This window comes from Podarcis vaucheri, assembly GCF_965113315.1.
Source record: "Podarcis vaucheri genome assembly, chromosome: 17".
In the NCBI taxonomy this organism is placed as follows: domain Eukaryota; kingdom Metazoa; phylum Chordata; class Lepidosauria; order Squamata; family Lacertidae; genus Podarcis; species Podarcis vaucheri.
This window is the reverse complement of record NC_138755.1, coordinates 30,472,161-30,492,545: the sequence shown is the minus strand read 5'-3', so window position 1 is coordinate 30,492,545 and position 20,385 is coordinate 30,472,161. Positions and strand designations below refer to the sequence as shown.

General features: G+C 43.1%; 1 protein-coding gene and 1 long non-coding RNA gene across 3 annotated transcripts in view; one reads left to right on the top strand and one right to left on the bottom strand.

Annotated features, from left to right (window-relative positions):
* SLC44A1 (solute carrier family 44 member 1) overlaps window positions 1-20,385 on the top strand; it is an 89,119-nt gene that overhangs the window by 9,066 nt on the left and 59,668 nt on the right. For both annotated transcript variants that reach the window (XM_082204804.1, XM_082204803.1), the window contains exons 2-3: window positions 16,170-16,259; window positions 18,513-18,655. In XM_082204804.1, coding sequence (XP_082060930.1) covers window positions 16,170-16,259; window positions 18,513-18,655 — 233 coding nt within the window. The remainder of the gene's footprint in view (window positions 1-16,169; window positions 16,260-18,512; window positions 18,656-20,385) is intronic.
* Window positions 8,742-10,278, bottom strand: LOC309521721. Its single transcript, XR_014214770.1, has 2 exons — window positions 9,877-10,278; window positions 8,742-9,214 (listed from the first exon to the last, which is right to left on the bottom strand). It is a non-coding gene; the product is annotated as an uncharacterized lncRNA (long non-coding RNA).

Here is a 20,385-nt window from a genome sequence, read left to right as displayed (position 1 = left end):
TAGCTTAGCTCCAAAACTCTCTGCCTTCTTTGTAATGAAACAGTTGTGGCAATAGAAGATAATTGAAGAAGATGTTAATGGCTTAAAGTAGTCCGACAGTTTTTCTTAAGACTGTTAGCACCATGCCAATCACGATGGCTTCAGGGCACTATCTCTGTCCACAGTATGGTACCATCTGCTGATCAACTTCCCTGATGGATATAAATGCCACAGCAACCAGCCGAACCTCTTTCATGCGGTCTGTTCAGGGTGGAGCGTTGAACTTTGAAAATAATTCTCCAACCATCTATTTAATTCTTGAATTAATGTGTGAGCCTTCATAGGATACATAATACACCTTTTAGGAGGAAATGCTCCGAGGGGAAATAGGTAATTGGGTGTCATGCAAGGGGAAATTACCTGTCTTTGGTTTTATCTGATTAAGATGTCCTGAAGGTGAAACTGACTGTGAGAGCTTTGCAAATCTCCTTTTTAGTAAGTAAAAATATTAGACATGTGCACCCAAGTGCAAAAAACAACGGGAAGATTGCAACTCTTGGGATTCTTATTGATAAACAGTAATATTAAATTCAGTTATGAGGCGCTGAAGAATGCCACGTAGTTGAGCTATAAAATGCGACTGTAAAATATAAGTGACGGCGTGCTTGGAACGCTTAAGAAAATGGACTTACAGTAAACAAAGAAATCTTCCATTATTATGCTGCCAGCAACTGGTTCTGTAAATTAATGCTATTATCATGTGTAAACTGACCCCATAATTGTTGGGGAGTACCTGGAATATGAAGTGGTTTAGTTTTTCTAGCAATTTTTACAAATATTTTGTATGGCTGATGAGGTCCACATCAACCGCATTGGTTAGGATGGTTAAATAGGCAAGACAGTGTACATTTCCCCATTTGTGAAATGACCCAAGATTCTGCTCCAAGGACTGGTCAAAGCACAAAATTGTCTTATTAAATTAGAAAGCTGGGCTGCTAAAACAATGATCAATCAGGAAAAATTGAATGTGCATAGATTTAATTGTTCACTCGTGACAATCACAGAGGTATACCTAAAGAAAGTGTGAGATGGAAATGTTTGAAGGAATATCATACAGTTACAGTCATCAGATCACAAGCAGCTGCAGCCAAACATTCTGCGATAAACCCAGGCTTGTTCCTCCAGATGGAGAATAACTGGTGAAGCCGTATCATTAATAAGTAGGATTGAGAAGTTATTGAGTGAATAACACAACAGGCTAATCAGTTTTAGATTGCATTAATAGAAGCAACTGGTCTAAGATTTAGGATACACTATTCCTGATTTATATAGCACTGATTCCAAAACTTCACTGGATCAAATGTAAGCATCTTACTTTGTTCTCAAAACTCTAGAAAGATTTGACACTTTAAACATATTCCAGGAAAAGACAGAACAATGGCAGAGAAAGCTGAAGGAGCTAAGTATGTTTAACTGAGAGTAGACGAGATAATAGCTTGACAGTTCTCAGGTATTGAAAAAAGTGTGTCAGGAGTTTGCACTATCCAGTGATGACAGCAAGAATTGTTCTTCAGGACGGCTTTGTCCTGTCTACCTTGAGTTGTAAGCATTTTGGTCAGGGGCCAGGCTATTTCTCTGCTCTCTAATGAGCATGATGAGCATAAAATAAATAGTATAGTATCCTGCAGCACTATACACGTCCCCCCCGCAATCTCCCCTTGAATTGCGAAACATTATTTGTCAGATATTATTGTCACTGCTGCTTGAATACTAACAAATTATAACCTGATAGAGTAGGGGGTTAAAAGAAGAATAGAGGGAATCAATGGGACTTTAATCCATAGTTCCACAGTCGCTCTGAGAACTGTTTCAGAATAATACAGTATATTAAAAATTTAAAAAATTGTCCAGTAGCACCTTAGAGACCAACTAAGTTTGTTCTTGGTATAAGCTTTTGTGTGCATGCACACTTCTTCAGATACCTGTTTCAGAATAGTTTATCAATGTAAGAAGACTTAAATTCTGTGAATGTTGTTAGTTTTCAGCTGTGATGTTTTGTGGCCTGGGTATATTGGGTGGTTGGGGAGGGTCAGTACCTCTGGTGGGGGACACGTCATGCTCCTTCTGGAGTAGTTTGTCCCCCTTTCGTCCCCACGCTGAACTCAGCTCTCACCTGTGGCTTCTAGCATGCAACAGCAGCCACACCCTGGGAATGGCTTTGACTGGCCGGCTAAACCAGGTGAGGGTAGCTGATGGGTCCTTGGTGAATTAGGGACTTTCCCTGCATATGAAGACCAGCTGCAGCGGATTGAGCACAACTTCCCGAGGGAGACCCTTCCACTGTCAAACAGCTCTTACTGTCAGAAAGCTTTTCCATATGTCTAGTCGGAAACTCCTTTCCTGCAATTTGAAGCCATTGGTTCGAGTCCTGCCCTCCAGAGCAGGAGAAAACAAGCTTGTTCTATCCTCCATTTGATAGCCCTTTAGATATTTGAAGATGGCTATCATATCTCCTTTCACTCGCCTCTTGAGCCATTTATAGTGGTCATGTTATGACCATAAAGCCACAGTCACTTGAAACAGAAAATACAAGAACTACGTGTCTTATTTTAGTCGAAGTTCCATGTAATGCCTGAAACTGTCACCATGACACACTTCACACTACCAGTCTCAGGTAGCAGAAATAACAGAATGTTCCCTGAATTAAAAGTTCACAGCCTGCTTCTAAAATTGTCAGGTTTTATTCAGCATTCTCTTCCCATTGACAAATCAGTTCAAAGACTCTGCTGAAATATTACTTTGAAAGGAGCCTGCATTTGATGGCAAGATCATTACTTCTTCTGCAGTATAGAATGGGATCACGAGGTCTCACAAAAATTATGGTGGTTTGTCTCCTGAAATTTTAGCCTTAAAAATCATAAAAGGGTAAGAAATGTCTCCAGATTGACAAAGGACTCATTCAACCTGAGGAAGGGGGGGGGGGATATCATTTGGTCAGGAATTTTTTTTAAACCCTGACCCCAAGGGTGAAATTGCAGCTTTTCTCTGTGTACTGTTGAACTGAAATGTCACCAGTGTGTGGATGTTACTGTTAAGTAACTTAATTACAGTGGTGCCCCGCAAGACGGAAAACCCGCTAGACAAAAGGGTTTTCCGTTTTTGAGCTGCTTCGCAAGACGATTTTCCCTATGGGCTTGCTTTGCAAGATGAAAACGTCTTGCAAGTGTTCCGATTTTTTCCCGCTCCCCCCCCTTTTCTAAGCCGCTAAGCCGCTAATAGCCTTTTAGCCGCTAATCCGCTAAGCCTTTAATAGCCGCTAAACCGCTAATAGCACTAAGCCGCTAATAGGGTTGCTTCGCAAGACGAAAAAACCGCTAGACGAAGAGACTCGCGGAACGGATTAATTTCGTCTTGCGAGGCACCACTGTAGCAATATTCCTAAAGCCTTTTCAAGTTAATTTGACGGAGGTTTGCTACAGCCCGCGACTCCTGCTGATCCTTTCCTCCTAACCTCTCCTGTATCCTTGTGCATTTTTCATGACCCAAAGGTTCAAAATATACTGAACCTTGGTATGCTACCACCATATTTATCGATCTGTAAGAGCAACTTAGTATCTTTTCATAAAAAAATATTGATAATGAAGATGCTGTGTCCACAGTTCGTAGTTGGCCTCAGTTGCCAAATGAAAAATTGTGTTTTTCAGATCCCTTTGCTGGCTAGCTTTTTTGTGGGGCTGAGCTGCTTCGGGCAGCCAGGAATCCTGCCAGCTTTTTCCCATGGGAAAGGGAGGAGTGGAGCTTGCCCAGGGGACTGTTGTTCAGCTGAGGCATGCTCAAAAGCATTCTGATAGAATCAAAGGTCTGAGGCCCCAACTTGCTACAGTGCAGGAACAGGCAGCTGTCCAATACAGGGACTGAACCTGCAACCTTGGCATGATCAGCACCACACTCTAACCCAGGCATAGGCAATCTCGACCCTCCAGATGTTTTGGGACTACAACTCCCATGATCCCTAGCTAACAGGATCAGTGGTCAGGGATGATGGGAGTTGTAGTCCCAAACATCTGGAGGGCCGAGGTTGCCTATGCCTGCTCTAACCAACTAAGCTATCGAGGCTGATAGGGAGAAGGGATACTAAGCCTCTTTGTGGAACTGAGTCAATCCTTATGTGAGCAGATGTGTACACTGATTATTCCTCAGCTCCTGAACTGAATGGGGGAGCTTATCTACACTTGGGCTTACCGATCAGAAGGTTGGCGGTTTGAATTCCTGTGACGGGGTGAGCTCCTGTTGCTCTGTCCTAGCTAGCAGTTCGAAAGCACGCCAGTGCAAGTAGATAAATAGGTACTGCTGCGGTGGGAAGGTAAACAGTGTTTCTGTGCGCTCTGGTTTCTGTCACGGTGTTCCGTTGTGCCAGAAGCGGTTTAGTCATGCTGACCACATGACCTGGAAAGCTGTCTGTGGACAAACGTCAGCACCCTCAGCCTGGAAGCGAGATGAGTGCCACAACCCTGTAGTCACCTTTGACTGGACTTAACCATCCAGGTATCCTTTACCTTTACACTTGGGTCATGCTCAGAGCTCTGTTGGATCCAGTTTCTACTTCTTTGCTTGCAAATAAAAGAGATCATTTTGAATTATCAATAGGGAGATATCTGCGCCTGAATGAATGAAAATTACTTAATACTGGCTTAATTTTTCAGGCTAGAGCTCTTTTACACTGACATAACTACCCTTCCATCTCTCCCCTGCCCCGCTCTGATTTCTGAAAGTCACAGTGCAGAAGTATGCTCTTATTGTTTCATTAAGGTTACCTGAACTGCACGTTTCCGTGCTTTGAGGATGGCTTGAATGCCATTTCCTTCCAAATTGATAAAGACAGTCATAATTTGTCATGCCTGCAATTGGATGCACTAACCTGGTGAGAACATGATAATGTGATTGACTCAGCTGAGGGGCTGACAAGCAGGTGGTATATCGAGGCACAGGGTGAGCATGACAGTAACGGATGGAAATAGGCAACTCGATTGTAAACACGCTTCCCCAGTCTCATTATCACCATTAATAATACATCCCTTAAGTGCAAGGTCATACTCTCAAAATTCCACTTAAATGATGTCAAGCATTTCCAAAAGTAGTGTACAGAGCAAGGGAACTCTCAGATGAATAGGTGTAATGCTCTGTAGTAATAATGCACTCCTTTTAATGCTTTGAAATATTGGAGGTTGCTTAGCATCTCTGCATGGCATGAATTACATGACAATACAAAGCATGCACAACTTTTCAGATTCGTCACCTAATGATTCCTTGTACCTCTGAAGCACTGCCTCGGGATAGTACTTATCTTGTTAACTTCAGCCAAAACTCATAAAGAATGAACATTTCTTTGATCAACAGTGGAGTGATCTAAATAGCTGAAAGTACCTGAGGAGTTGTTTTTTTCCTTCTTCCTTGAGAAAACATTTAGAGAAAAACACCCTGGCGTGATTTGCATCGCCCATCAAAGAGCAAGACTGTCCTTGATGGAACATATTGGATATTTTACAGCAGGCCCCAGAGTTCAGTGAATTTAGGAAGCAACTGCATGCTTCCTTCTGTGTGTCCCGACAAAATAGCCATATATTAAGTTCCTGAGTTTTCTGTGTGAGGAGGAAGTGTGGAGTCATTGGGTAACCATAAAAAGCAAACCCCTTTTAAAAAATAGTGGGATGTTGCTGTGAGCCAAGGGAGAAGGCAGCCTTCCTGAAGTTCACAAGTCCGTTTTTTAATAAAAAAATGACTGCTTGAAGATTCCCATACTGGAGTGAAGCAATAAAGACCAATACAGGAGGCTGTGTTACATGCCACTGTTCAAATTGCAGGCAGTATGCCATGTATGTAATGTGAGTCTTGCATAAACTCATTGTACGTGGCAGTTGCAGTATGAATGCGCAGTTGCCAGTTCCCTTTCCCTCAGAGCGAAACTTGGCATGTGAGGGCTCAAAAAAGAAAAGAGGGGTGTGGCATTTGCCCGTTCGTTTGAAAAATGTCTGTACAGGGAGAGAAAAAGAGTTAATATGTAAACCAATAGGAAAGCCTACCTGTATATAAAAGGGCTTAGCCCAAGGTTTGAGTTAGTTGTTGGTGGTTAGTTTGTTGGTTTTAGTGGGTTGGGAAAGGCAGTTGGCAGGCAGTTGGAAATAGAGAGACAGTGCAGTGGGTTCTTGTGTGAGGGCGTAGAAGCAGTGGCGTAGCTTGGGTTGTCAGCACCCGGGGCAAGGCAAGTAATTTGCGCCCCCTAACCCGTGGATTTGCACCCTCTAACCCCCAGATGTTGCGCCCAGTGCGGCCCCCCCTGCACCCCCCACGCTACGCCACTGCGTAGAAGAGACAGAGACAGGATAAAACAAGACTAAGAAGGTAAAGAGTAACAACGTTTGGAATGCAGTTGAAGTTTGTTTGTGTCTGAAATAAACTACACTCTTATTTGAGAACCTGACTGAGACTAAGTCATTTACCAGGGAGGACCTGGTTGGTGGCAGCGAATTAGTGGTGTATGGGTCAGTAGTCTGTGAGACGACCGGGGGCTCCGTACGAATGCCACAAGGGGGGAGGGTGCCCCCACCTATTCCACCTTCCCTTGTAGCGTGGGATGATCAGAAGGGATCTTCTAAGTGTGTCTGCCTCAATGTGCTTGGAAGCCTCTCTGCAATAGAGCATTCTGCAATAACAGAATTCCTCATTGCGCAGAGACTTTTGCATGCTTTCCCCCGAAGGTGCTAAGGAGCCCCTTTCAGACCTCCTCACTCAGTGGGGGAAGTTCAGGGGCGTTTGGGCAGCTGAGACAAACCACAAAATGCTTTCTGCTTCTTCTGGAAGAAGGGGGGGGGCGGAATAAAGATCTGCATCAGGAACAAGGATGGGAGGAGACCAGCGGTGCCTCCTATTTGCCAAGAGGCCATTGTAGAGGTGGCATTGGGGGGACGCTGCTGAAGAGGAGGCCCCCAAGGACACACCACAGCTGTTGCTGTCATTGCGGTGGCGGCGGCAGCAGCAGGCAATGTTTTTCTTGGCGGCTGGATCTATGCCCCTGTGGATCCCACTGCCTGAGGTGGTCACCTCACCTTGTCTCATAAGTGGGCCGGCCTTGATCAGGGGTGGAGAAGGCACACCTAGAACTGTTGGCACATCCCCCTCCTCAATTTGAGCCTCATGTACTGAGAAGGCTCAACTCTAGGGCATTTTGTGTTACTGCACTTGGATCACTGCTTATTATGCCTTCATTTTGTGTCTATCAGTGTTTGAGTCATACAGCTTTGCTACTGTTATCTAATCTCCTACCTGGGATTTTTTGCGCTTTAGCTCCAGTGTTGGGTTACTAAGAGGCAGTCCGAGTCAAACTTTCTGGTCTAGTTGATAAAACTGTTGTGCTTTTGTATTATACATTCTGAAGCATCAGCCTTTTTTTTTTTTTTACTGGAACATGTTTCTTCCGATTGCTTGGGACCGTGAGGAAGGTTCAGTGTATAAAGTGTCTGTCTTTTCTAGTAACGTTTCCCACGGGACAGCAGAACTTTGGGAGCCCTGGGTGTAGAAATCTTAGTTTGCCTTGTCAGTCTTCTTTCCAGTGCGTTTGGTTTTGCTCCAATCCATTCTGTGTTACTGAAAAGGCTAATTCTTTGGGGAATTATTGCAGTCAGTTGCATAGTAATTGGTGGATTCTTGAACAGCTAGAGAGTACTCTTAGAATATAAGGGAAATTTTCACTCTTTCAAAGGAAGGGGAGGTTGGTCTACAAAAGTATTAATGGAAAAGGCATTTTATACACACATATTGTTATCTTCTTTCTCAGTTATGCTCTGTTTGAAGAATCCAAGGCTAATTCTTGAAGAAAATGACTTTTTCTCCAGAAACTACCCTACCACAAAACATGCTTGTATTATATTTAAACTTTGACAGCCCTCCTTATTTATCATCTAAGTGTTACTTGGTGTTACAAGTTGTTTATATTCTGCTCCACCCTATGGTTTTTCCCCCTTCTTCCTATGTGTGTCCCACTAATTCTTCTGATTTCCACACTGACTTCTGTCCTTCATACATATTTGGGATACAATTCTTGAGTCTTTGCAGGGAGGGGGAAACATTAGCAGCACTTTGGCTACAGCAATGGCTATCCAAAATCCTATCTCCGTTCTTTACTATGCAGTTTCAGTAATTTTGCTCCTAGTCTATTTTATTCACCTGTCATAGCTACATTTTGGGGCCAATAAGTCCTTTGCTTTCGTTGATGATGAGAATGATTCTTCCCTTGTGTAACTTGAGAACAAGCAACTTTCAAAGTGATGTTTAAAGAACTTTGCCCTGTATGCTCTCCTTCTGACTTGGCCTAGGGGTTTATCAGAGGAAAACAAATAAAAGGATAACTAAAAATATATTAGCATGCTTTGTGCTATATATTCCAGTGTGCAGAATAACTGTGAGAGCCAGCATCTGTGCTGAGAACCATGTTGCTATTTTCCTTTCCCTTTCCTTTTGCATAAGAACCATTCCTATTTCGGATACATTTGCTGAGAACAAAGACAAGTAATCCTACTGTAAATCCAGTGGCTAAAATGCAGTTCACACTGCTCTTAAGACTCTGGAGAATGGGGAATACATCAGTCACAAGAGTGTGTCTGGAATAAAGAAATGTGTCTGCATGTGCGGCTGGTGTATGATCTTGGCATTCAGCAGAGAAAAGTAGAGAGGCATTAAGATTAAGAACCCACTAGACAGAGTTTCAGTTTCGCACTTCATTCATATTTTATTTCAAATACTTATATCTCGTATAATTACGGAAGTTCTCAAAGTGGCTTACAACATTTAGCAATGGTGAAAATAGAAGTTCGTGTCTCTCATGGGGCAAGGATTCCTCACCTGGGCTGCCGGTTATGAGGTTTACAGCTGTTGGCAGGAGATGCAAGAGTCACAAGGGAAACGGTGTTTTCAGGTCTCCCCTGGCCCAATTTCCAGATGTTTCACACGCTGCTCTGCTTCTGAACCTCTGGGCCAGATCAAGCAGCAGAAAGAAGAGTCATCATTCCACACCTGGACTGTTGCTGATGTCTCTTGTGGCTCCCCCAGCATGTTTTTGCCACCGTGATAGCAATGTTCAGTGTATCAAATGGGTTATTGCAGTCACCTGCCTTTCCTCCAGGCACCACAGGGGCTCACAAGCAGTTTCAGTGACCACCTGTATTTCCGTGCTCCTGCATGGCTGTGTTAAAAAAAAGTGTCAGTGGGAATGAGATGACTGATTATGCAGCAACTTTCTCCAGCTTGGTGCCTTTCAGAAATTTTGGGCTATAAATCTTACCACCCTTGAACCGTTGGCCATTCTGACTGGGACACACACAAAAATGGTTTTAAAGCTTCATTTTTCATTGTAAAATCATATATTAACGTTGCTTATGGTGCTATTACATACATATATAAAATTGGCATTTTATCTGGCAACTTTGCTTCCTCATCAGTTGCCATAGACACGGTCCCTATGTTGGAATTGTTTACATACTGTTTTTGTTCATCTACTTCCCTAGTTACTATATTGCCTGAGCCAGACTACAGAAAGCTTTGTCTGTTTTGAAAAACTAGAGGATCGATTGGCGGTGTTTAGCTACGTTTTGTTTCCTTTGTTTAGCCCACTTACGTTTCTGACTGCCTTAGTTGTGCTTATAGTTAGATATGGCAGCCAAAAGACATGCCTAATAATGTAAACTGATAGAATCCAACTGAATTGTAACCTATATTTACCATATATTGCATCTGCGCCTTTGGTCTTCCCCATTTTGCTGCTGCTGCTCCCTTGTTCTTTTCATTTTTGGTGAACTTTGGCCAGCTAACAATGGCAAGCAGCTACAAGATTAAACAGGAAGGTACCATAGCATGGTTCTCTTTGACTGCAATTAGTGCTGTCTCCATGTGTCCAGCAGTATATATCCTTGTTACTTTACAGCATATCCAGGGCTAAAGCCCTGTATATGCACACATTCTCAGTTCTAGCGATTGGTCTAGGTCCAATACCAACCACCTTCTATTGTCCGGGCCAACAAGGGTCTGTTTAGAATGCTGCTTGCTATGGTCTAATGTTGCTTCTGATTGGCTTGAGCAAAACTCATGAGATTTTGCCAGGAAGTACATATATACAGGGGAAAAGTTTCCATCATCATCATCATCATCATCAAGCATATTATACAATATAACCTCAGTTTCCCCCCTCATGGTAATGCACACCCTCCAACATTTCTCCAATGAAAATAGAGATGTCCTATTTAACAACAACAACAATATTTTTACTATTTTTACCCCACCCATCTGACTGGGTTGCCCCAACCACTCTGGGCAGCTTCCAACATATTAAAAAAAACCCCTAAAGGTTTTTTAAAAATTCATTTCCTATACAGGGCTGCCTTCAGATAGCTTGGGGTTTTATAACTCCATACCCTCCAACATTTATCCAATGAAAATGAGAGACCCGGCAGTTTCTGTAAATCTGGGACTGGAAAATAGGGACACTTTGAGGGGTCTGGGTAGTGGGTTTGTCCCCCTGGATCTCCAGGACATAACAAAATGTCCACCCCACCCCATGCTTGGGTCCTGAATACTTTTGAAGGGAAACCGTTTCACTGTGGCAACTGGCAGGGCAAACTGTAGTGCTTATTCTGGTCTGTGCTGAGAGGAGAGGCTGAAATTACTTTGGGCAGCAGGCCAGGCTTGTCAGCTGCGGCTTTATGGTGCTTCAGTAACGAAGGGGCAAAATGAGCTGCTGCAGAGCGTGTAATAATAATACTTGGATTAAAACGATGTGTTGTTCATAAATGAAATATTAAAATTGCTGGAATGAGCATAGTTTTAAGCCAGGAAGTATTTTTGTGTTTATTGCACACACGATTTCATTTCAGCGCTTCTGATGTCTCGGGGAGTAAAGGGAACAGTGGTTAAATAGCTTGGATTAGCAGGGTTATCTGCAGCTTTAATCATCCAGGTGCAGGGGGGCGTGTAGCAATAAGGCTTAATGTGACGCACGGTGAAAATCATGGGTGTGGATTTAATTCATCCATGTGACCTTTCAACCACCTGTTAGAACCACACCTATTTTTCCCCCTTTGAAAGTGAGCTGTTCTCAATGGACCAAACAATGAAGCGGATTACACAGGGGTAACTGGGAGTGATTGCTTGGACTCCCAAATCCCTTTCCAGCTTTTCCATTCATTGGCTTTAAAAAAATCCTATTACATGATTGCATTTGCAGGTGGAATGCACAAGAGAATGGAAAGCCTTTGATTTTATTATTATTGTTTTTGTTATTGCTTTCTACCTTTGGAGGAATTGCCATATGAATTTCGAAACACTCCTTTTTTTTTAGTAGGAATGTTGTGAGACTTCGCACATCAGTCAGCTTCCAGGGCGGTAGCTGCGCTCGTTGCAACTGGCCAGGCTATGTGCAAAATAATAAATGGACACAAACCTTACATTGGAAATGGCAATAGAAACCAGTAGCAGTAGGACATTTAAGCCTACTGCAATTGTTACTGACGGAACAAAAGGAGCATGAAAGGGAAACCCCATCATGAAACTGCTGAATTGCAACTTGATTTCAATTATCTTTACTGGGATCCCAACAGAGACAATAGTTTCCTGTTGTGAAGGGTCACTGTGCTTATTTTGCTTATGTTTAAGCTCAGCTTGAACTGCCGCAGTTTTACATTTCATTTCCATTTAACTTCAGCTATCACATTCCACACACCCCTTACGCTCATTTGGATATATTCCTGCCAACCAAGCATTACGCTTCATGCATATGATAAGTGGATGCTAGCCCATGAAAGCTTACGTCCTGGTAAGGTGTCATAGGGTTCTTTCTTTTCAGAAAACTAAATGGCTTCAGATGCAGAGAACAGCAGTGAATGTACAGTGGCAACACTCAACACAAAGAATAGTGCAGAAGATAGGTTCAAAAATGGCTAAAACCTAAATATTAAGCTTCTATAGTACTCGGGTTATAAAAAGGTGGGGTTTCAGTGAGGACATGTTCATTGTTGTAGCTGCTTAGCTATGCCCATGGGAGCCAATTTCATAGGGGTCGAGGTCCCTTCGGTCCTCCCAATCCCACGTTGATGGGCATTGCCATTCAAATGGTGTGCATGCATTGAATATTATATTCAAGTTGGCACCCCTGGCTACACCCTTCTCCATGATACACTATTCCATCCCTTCTCCTGACTGGCTTTCCACCTCACCTGAACCCAATAGTTAGTTTCCCATCCCCACTGAGCACACTCTGCCCTTGTTAAGCTGTTTTGGGTTCCCCCACTTCCTTAGGGTTTGTTCCCTTAAATGTGTTTTGGTACTTCCTGCAAACATGGGTGTTGTCTTCTCCCCTGTCCCCGTCCCCCTCACGAGCCTGCTGATACCTCCTCTCTGTGGCTGAGTAGTGCTGTTTAGACTGCATAAGCAATGGCACTCACTTCTGAACCAAGGAAATACCGTATTTTTCGCTCTATAGGACGCACCCGACCATTTTAGAGGGGGAGAACAAGAAAAAAAATTCTCCCCCTCTCTGCTCAGCGCCCCTTCAGCAAAGTGGCAGGAAAAACGGAGCCCCTTCCATTTCTCCTCCCACTTCGAGTTCCCGCTGCGCTCCGGAGGCTTCAGGTTCCTTTCGCTGTAGCCGGGAGAGTCTTGCTCTCCCGGCTTCAGCGAAAGCAACGCGAAGCCTCCGGAGCGTGGAGGGAGCGCTCCCTCTGCGCTTTGGAGGCTTCGCGTTGCTTTCGCTGAAGCCAAGGAGCCTGCATTCACTCCATAGGACGCACATTTCTCCTTAATTTTTGGAGGGGAAAATGTGCGTCCTATACAGCGAAAAATACGGTAGATGGAAGATGTGGGCTGAGACAGTTGCCCAGTCTTAAATGCAATGGTGTTCCAAGAAGCCAGGAGCCCTGTGGACCATATTCTTGTTCCCTATTGCCCGTGCCATTGTGCCATAGTATGTGAAGAGAACTTCAGTGTTTTAAGCTGGACAGCAGACATTACTAGCCAGAATCCTCCTGAATGTTCAAGGCAGGTGATGAAGAGCCAACCCGGCTCCACTTCTGCTAGTTTTAGATCTCCTTGAGCTCGTTCGGTTTTGCCTGTTTGTTGCTTCCCTGTCTTACTACCTTGACCTGCTCTTTCCCTCTTGGTCTGCCCATGTATTACAAATTCTACACCTGCCTGTCTCCTCTGCTCAGGCCACCTGAAGCCTTTCTGGTTGCAGCACCGCATCTGTTACACACAGAAAAAATGTGGAGTGGCTCTGATCCCAAAGGCTGCACTTTACAAAGAACAGGTTTGACAAGTCCCTTCCTCTGGGGGGCTTACAATCTAAATATAGACACAAGGGAAACAATAGAATGGAGATAGGGGTAAACTGGAGAAAACCTACGATTATTTTGTTTAAGCAGTTACAGAAGAACTTTGGGGCTAGGGGATCAGCTTGCAGAAAACAATGATGGAGTCAGGGCTTCTTTTCAGCCAGAACTCACTGGAACTCAGTTCTGGCACCTCTCAGGTGTGCACCATTGCCATCATAAGAGAACAGGGGCAGAGTTCATGGTGAGTTCCAGCACCTCTTTTTCTAGAAAAAGAAAAGTGGCGGAGCTGGTAATTGGACAGGAGGAATCATGGACAACATGAAATGGCTGTGTACAGAATAAGGAGGAAAAAATGAATCAAATAGCATTTGCTTTTTCAGAGTCATGCTTTTGAAACTGCTTTGCAAAATGCCGTGGCTTATTGCCCGGGGTACAGTCAGCAGAGCAGAGCAAGCTGAAGTTCACTCGGCATAAATCTAGTGTAATTGGCTATTGCTGGAGTTCACATTGAGGCCAGCTTTGTCAGGTGCATTGTATGATGAGTATATATTAAGAATTAGCACGCACTGGTTGGAGTAGGATTTGCACGTTTACTGGTTCTCACAGACCTGGAGCTAGCAGGACTACCTCTTTCCTTAACACCGAGAGAGAAATTAGTCCTTCTACTACACACCCCCTGGCACTGTCAGCTACCACCCTGACTGGGAAGGAACTTGCCTTCTCCTTTCCTCGCCCCCATTCTGTCAGCACCTGCTGATCAGAGGATCTTGCACAAGCAGCGTCTGCTGGTAAAGAAACAGCGTCAGGAAAATATGTGGGGTAAGAAATGTCAGTTTTTAATAAAACCTCTTGACAACTTAGCTATAATCTGCATGCACACTTTTCATTTGGCTTACATCTAGCATGTGGTTCTCCAATTAGTAAAGGATTTTAGTGTGTGTGTGGATGGCATGCATGGATAAATAGAAGACAGGTGGTCATGAAAATGAAAGCCTCTTAAGGGGCTTGTTAGCCAGCAGGTCTCTGGGCAGGAGGATAAAGTGCTTGTGATTAATTGAAACGGGTCTGGAGTTCGAATTCCAGCTCACCTATTGACTCTTTTCTAGTTGATCTGGATGTGCAAATTTTGAACATGCTTAGCATTTGGGGTTCCTTTGAAGTGCTCCCCTTACTTATGTCCCCGAAGCATGTTTTAAGAAACAGTTTAGAACTTCGTTGTGAGTGTTGCTTAGGAGGAAGCAAAGAGGAAACATTTGAGTTGTCAGAAGAATTTAAAATGCAGTTCAAACAAAATGGCTGGTTGGTGCGACCTTTGCATCTGGAGTGTGGTCACTAAAAACTCAGTTTCTCCATTTGTAGTACAATAATAATGATCCCTTGCTTTGTGATGGTGGATGAAGTATTGCTACTTGTCTAGAGCCTGATACAGTTGACTATAAATCTAAATGAGCCTTAATGGAGAAATTCTAGCTACCAGAAACAGTAGCTTTGCATTCATTGAGCACCTGCCACAGATTCAGACAAGTTTGAGTATTATCTTGTCTTATTATACCTTCTTAATTTCATTTTGCTGTTAAAGATAGTACATTAAAATCATCAAGTGGCCCAATCTAAATAGTGTGGATTGTTTTCAATCTCACCCCTTTAAGCTTTGGCCTCCTTTGTTCCTGCTCACCAAAAATTGCAAAAGCACCCCTGTCCTCATCTTCAGCAATGAAAAACAATTCCTTTTATTAGTTGTATGTCTCTTTTTGTCTCTATTGCAGCTAATCCTGCCTGTAGTGTTCAGACTGAGGAGTTTGTGAATAGCTTATTTGTTTATCCCTCTTGTAAAGAAGATTACTGTATGTACAGAGGCTGTGGAGGGATGCTGAAATTACTAATGTCTTGATTGACCAGGCTGGTTTCCCATTTTCTGCTCCAGCCAGGGATACAGAAAGATGTCTTTCATCCCTGCCTTCTTTCCCCTTGCTCTTTTGGTAGGTTCTTGCTGGAGTGCCTTGACTAGATAACTTCCTACCAAATTCAATTCTGCTCTCTTAAAAAGCACAATGATGAAATATTGGAAGTTCTACATAAGAGTGTATGAGATGGTAGGGTATTTATCTTGCACAAAAATCTTGCCCAAGTCACATGTTTCAGAATGCGAGTTTGATGATGGTATAGCCTTGACATTAGTTTTCATGCATCTTCAGGTAAGGATGTGATGCTGAAGAATTGATGTATACGTGTTTGAAAATTGATGTAGGTCCATGGCTGTGTTCACATTGACTATTTATACAAGAATAAATACATTAGGGTTTCACTACTAATGCAGTGCTGATTGATCACTGATATGCCTATTGTACCAAGTGTAAAAAGAACATTTGCAGATCAGACAGACAGTTACATTTTGTTGATGATCAGATGCCGTGTGATCAAATGATTCACAAAAGGGATCAAAAACAGATGTAAAAAAAAATAATTTCTAGCACAGCTTCACAATCTGTTTTTTATTCCTATCAGGTGGTACACACGCATGTCTGAATTAGTGTCCGGCTGTTGAACTATTTGCACTGGTGGTTTTATTGCTGCTCCTGACAGTGATAAAAAGCATAGGAATTAATTTCCAGCTGTTCTGGGACATTGAAGCCTAGCAGTGTTGGAGCCCACCCAACAGGAGGTCTGCAGTAGAATAACCAGTGATAGACTCGGTGTCTGAGAATATTATTTAAGTTGCATTTTTTATTTTTCGCAGAACAGTCTGACTCTGACTAGTCTTGCATAACCTTTCTCTTTTCTCCATCCTCTTTTTCTCCTTGTCCCGTCCAAAAATACTAGAGCTCCAAGCGAGAGTGGAAGCCCCTGGAGGATCGCAGCTGCACAGATATCCCATGGCTGTTGCTGTTCATTCTCTTTTGCGTCGGCATGGTAAGTAACACAGCTCTAAAGGGGAATCAGCGCAGGACTTTTTTTAAGGGACTCCTTATAGAAACCTTTATTTAGGGTGCAGGGTTCTGTGTCTGTGTGTTTGTGTGTGATGTTAAATGGCTGTGATTAAATACTAATGTGACTGGCTTCAGCGCAACTCTGAGATCAGTGTATTTTGTGCATTAGAAATTACACAACAGTTCCCCTTCTGCCAACACACCTCTTATTGTAGAATGCTGACCTACTTATCTGAACACTGCTTTAAAACATGCTGGCACCAACAATTATTTTTTTTAAAAAATTCTCAACCTTTCATTGAACTACAATTTGCTTTTGTTTTTCAGAACTTTTTGACTGCCTTTCTTTAAGACCTTAAGGCAGTTGCATACATTAAAATACAAGATTAAAACCACATACTGAAATTAAGTACTACATCCAGCACCGTTGCAATACAATTGCCCTTTCCTTACCATCATGCCAAAGTTAACACTTGAATACTAAAAGCCTGGGGGAATACACTATGGTATTCACTTGTCAGTGCAATAATTTCTTCCTCTCCCCATTTGTGCCCTGTAGGCTTCCCAAATCTGCTCCAGACCATTGAGGGAACTCCAAGAACAGAATTTTGGGGCGTGCAGGGGCAGTAGTTGGGGGACAATGTTCCATTGTGCAAGTGGAAATCCTTGTGCCTTAGCATTCTGCTGGATTCCACCCAAAAGCAGTGCAAGAATATTGCCAGATGAGTCCTAGAGACTTTTCAGTTGTTCTCATGTGATCACATAGAGCCGTGTTTCCCAAACCTAGGCCTCCAGCTGTTTGGGTTTTTTTACTACATTTCCCATCATTCCTGACCATTGGTTCTCCTAGCTAGGGACATAGCTGTCAAAGTTTCCCTTTTTAAAGGGAAATTCCCTTATTCCGAATAGGATTCCTTGCAAGAAAAGGGAACATTTGACAGCTATGGCTAGGGATGATGGGAGTTGTAGTCCAAAAACATCTGGAGACCCAAGTTTGGGGAAACAGTGTCTCAGAGGAAACTCCTTTTCAGCACTCTTAATTTTTCCCTTCCTAATAGAAGGCTGGGATGCTGAGATGCGGGTGGCGCTGTGGGTTAAACCACAGAACCTAGGACTTGCCGATCAGAAGGTTGGCGGTTCGAATCCCCGCAACGGGGTGAGCTCCCGTTGCTCAGTCCCTGCTCCTGCCAACCTAGCAGTTTGAAAGCACGTCAAGTGCTAGTAGATAAATAGGTACCGCTCCGGCGGGAAGGTAAACGGTGTTTCCGTGCGCTGTTCTGGTTTGCCAGAAGCAGCTTAGTCATGCTGGCCACATGACCCGGGAGCTATACAGCGGCTCCCTCAGCCAATAAAGCGAGATGAGCGCCGCAACCCCAGAGTCGATCACGACTGTACCTAATGGTCAGGGGTCCCTTTACCTTTACCTTTAATAGAAGGCACATGGAGCAGAGTCTTTCCAGTTGTGAGGTGGTCCCCCTCAAGGCATGTAAAGTGTTAAGAGGTTTAAGTACGATCTCAGCACTTTGAATTGCACCAAGAAGCTAAATGGCAGCAACTGCTGAGAATTGGCATAACACGATTTCTCTACCTGTTGTACCTGTCAATAGGCCAGCAGCTGCATTCTGCACTAGTTGCTGCTACTGTAGTACCTTCAGAGGCTTAGCCTCATACAGAGTGCAATGGGTCAGCCCTATATCATGTGCCAGTAGCCCAGCCTGAAAATCCCTAGGGCATGAGCACCACTAGTGCAAGATGTTTATCTGAAAGGAAGGGTCACAGCCAGCCATATTATATATAACTTACAATGTGTACTGCTGGTCTCCACCGTTACCTGAACTTCTGAAAGCAGCCCTGTTCTAAAAACTCATGCAGTTCACAAACCTATTTTAGGAAGTTTGTGACAACTCAGAGCAAGATGCATCTAGATTTCTTATGCATCGGATTCTCTCTCTCTCTCTCTCTCTCTCTCTCTCTCTCAACACAGAGTTTTAATTTGGCCGCCTTTATCTAACTGGTATATATTCGTACTTCACATGATGCTACAGAGTTTTTTTTTGGGGGGGGGGCACTTTTCCTTTTTAAAAGTTCCTGAAATAAGTATGAAAGCGAGATAGGAGTAATTTTTGTTTTATATATCTCTGTGGGGAACATAGCAGAAAGCTGCTGTTAAAAAGAATAGTCTTTTTTAATACAGTTTGCCATGGAAAGCTTTCGTTCTCATCTCATTTCTTCCCAGGGTCTTATTTGTGGCTTTTCAATAGCTACCGGAGCAGCTGCAAGATTGGTTTCAGGATATGATAGTTACGGAAATATCTGTGGACAGAAGAATATAAAAATAGATGGAATAGACAACAGTGGCTTAGACCTCACAAAAAAGAAGTGAGTAATGGGGTCCAATTACTGCTACAGTTGTTTCATTAACTGATGGAATATAGTTTTCTTTCATTTTAGCTGTGGGTGGCAAGATTAGGGAGAACATTAATGCATTTCTTACTCGTAAGTGTGGACACCATAGCTTTATGACAAGTGATCACTTTCTCATGAACACTTCTTGTACCTGGGTACTTGTGCATCCTTAATGTGTTCCTGGCTTTCATAGTTGTGAACCACGTACTCCGAAATTTCAAGTTAGAATCCCTTTGATGCTTCTGTGTGTTTAGATAGTGCTGAGTTATTAGTACCTCTCCAGGGTTTCCTGAACTACTTACAAAATTATGTTTTTGTAATTCTCTTCTGTTGTGGAGAATTCATATGAATATATACGCTACACACTATTTTAGCACTTATATTAGTGATATACCAGTTTAGTCTTCGCCAAAGGAATTGTTTTCTGTGAAGTAGTGACATGGGTGTAATGGATTTAGGGGTTGCTCGTGCGTAAGTTGCCGCCACTCCTGGCGAGGTTACCTGGTTAAACCCTTTCTGACTGAACAGCCTCCAGCATCGTGACTGTCTCAGTCGCTGGCAGAATCCGTCAGTGGGCGTGTCTTGAACCTTTTCCAGTATAAAAGTTGTTTGACGCCAAGTCTCCTCCTACTCTCCCTGCGCGGAAGTCTTCTGCGCAGGGAGGGTGTGGGCAACGGAGTACCCATACTCTCTCTGCTGGTCTCCGGTGAGGAGTCTTGGAGCCTCCTCTCTGATTCCCCCATCTGCCCCCCTTCTCCACTGGTGTTACGCTGATTTCCTTCCCCAGCAGATGGGCTACCTCTCTCCCTACTGGGACCCTCTCCGGCATCCCTCTGGAACCTTCCCTCCGCCTCTAGCTCCGATGGCAATTCCCTGACAATGGGGTTGAAATTTTTCTGTGAAGTTCATTAGTTCATTAGTAACAGTGAATGGTGAATGAACAGTGAAGTTCATAAGTTCAATGGTAACAGTGAATGGATACCAGTTGCAAATGTGATATTAAGGAAGTCAGTTTCAAAGGTTTTGGTTTTACTAAATATATGTAAAATAAACATGCTAAATCAGATTACTCTCTTGGACATCACAAAAAAATTCTGATGCAAACTGAACATATCCCCATTTTAAAATAATTTAGCAATGTAAACAATAAACAACACTGTTCTAAAATAAGAGCTGTAAAACAAAAAATTGACTTTTCATAATAGTAACATATGCAATAACTGATTTGGTGTTTAGACAATATAACCAAATTGAACATTTTCTGATGCAAAGTACCTAAAGGCAACTTTTCTAATTCAAGCTTTTCTGGAAGACCCACATCACTGCTGAAAGTGCAGTGAATTCTCTGTTTCTTACCTGACTACAGTTCAGTGAGGATAGATAATGACCATTAATCATCTTGTTCTCGAAGCTACCAGCATGAGTTTGACCAAACTGCGGGAGGCAGTGGAAGACAGGAGTGCCTGGCGTGCTCTGGTCCATGGGGTCATGAAGAGTCGGACATGACTAAGCAACAGCAAATCAGCTTGAGCTTGTGCTGTAGAAAAGCCCTTAGATGTTTTAGTATTATTGGAGCTTTGGAATATATTTTCAGGGTCATGTGATGCAAGGCAGAGTTTATGTAGCTCAGGAACATTTAAAGGGCTCTGGGATAGCTGAAGTGTATGTATGTGGACCTTTGAGGAACAATACTTAAGAACGAC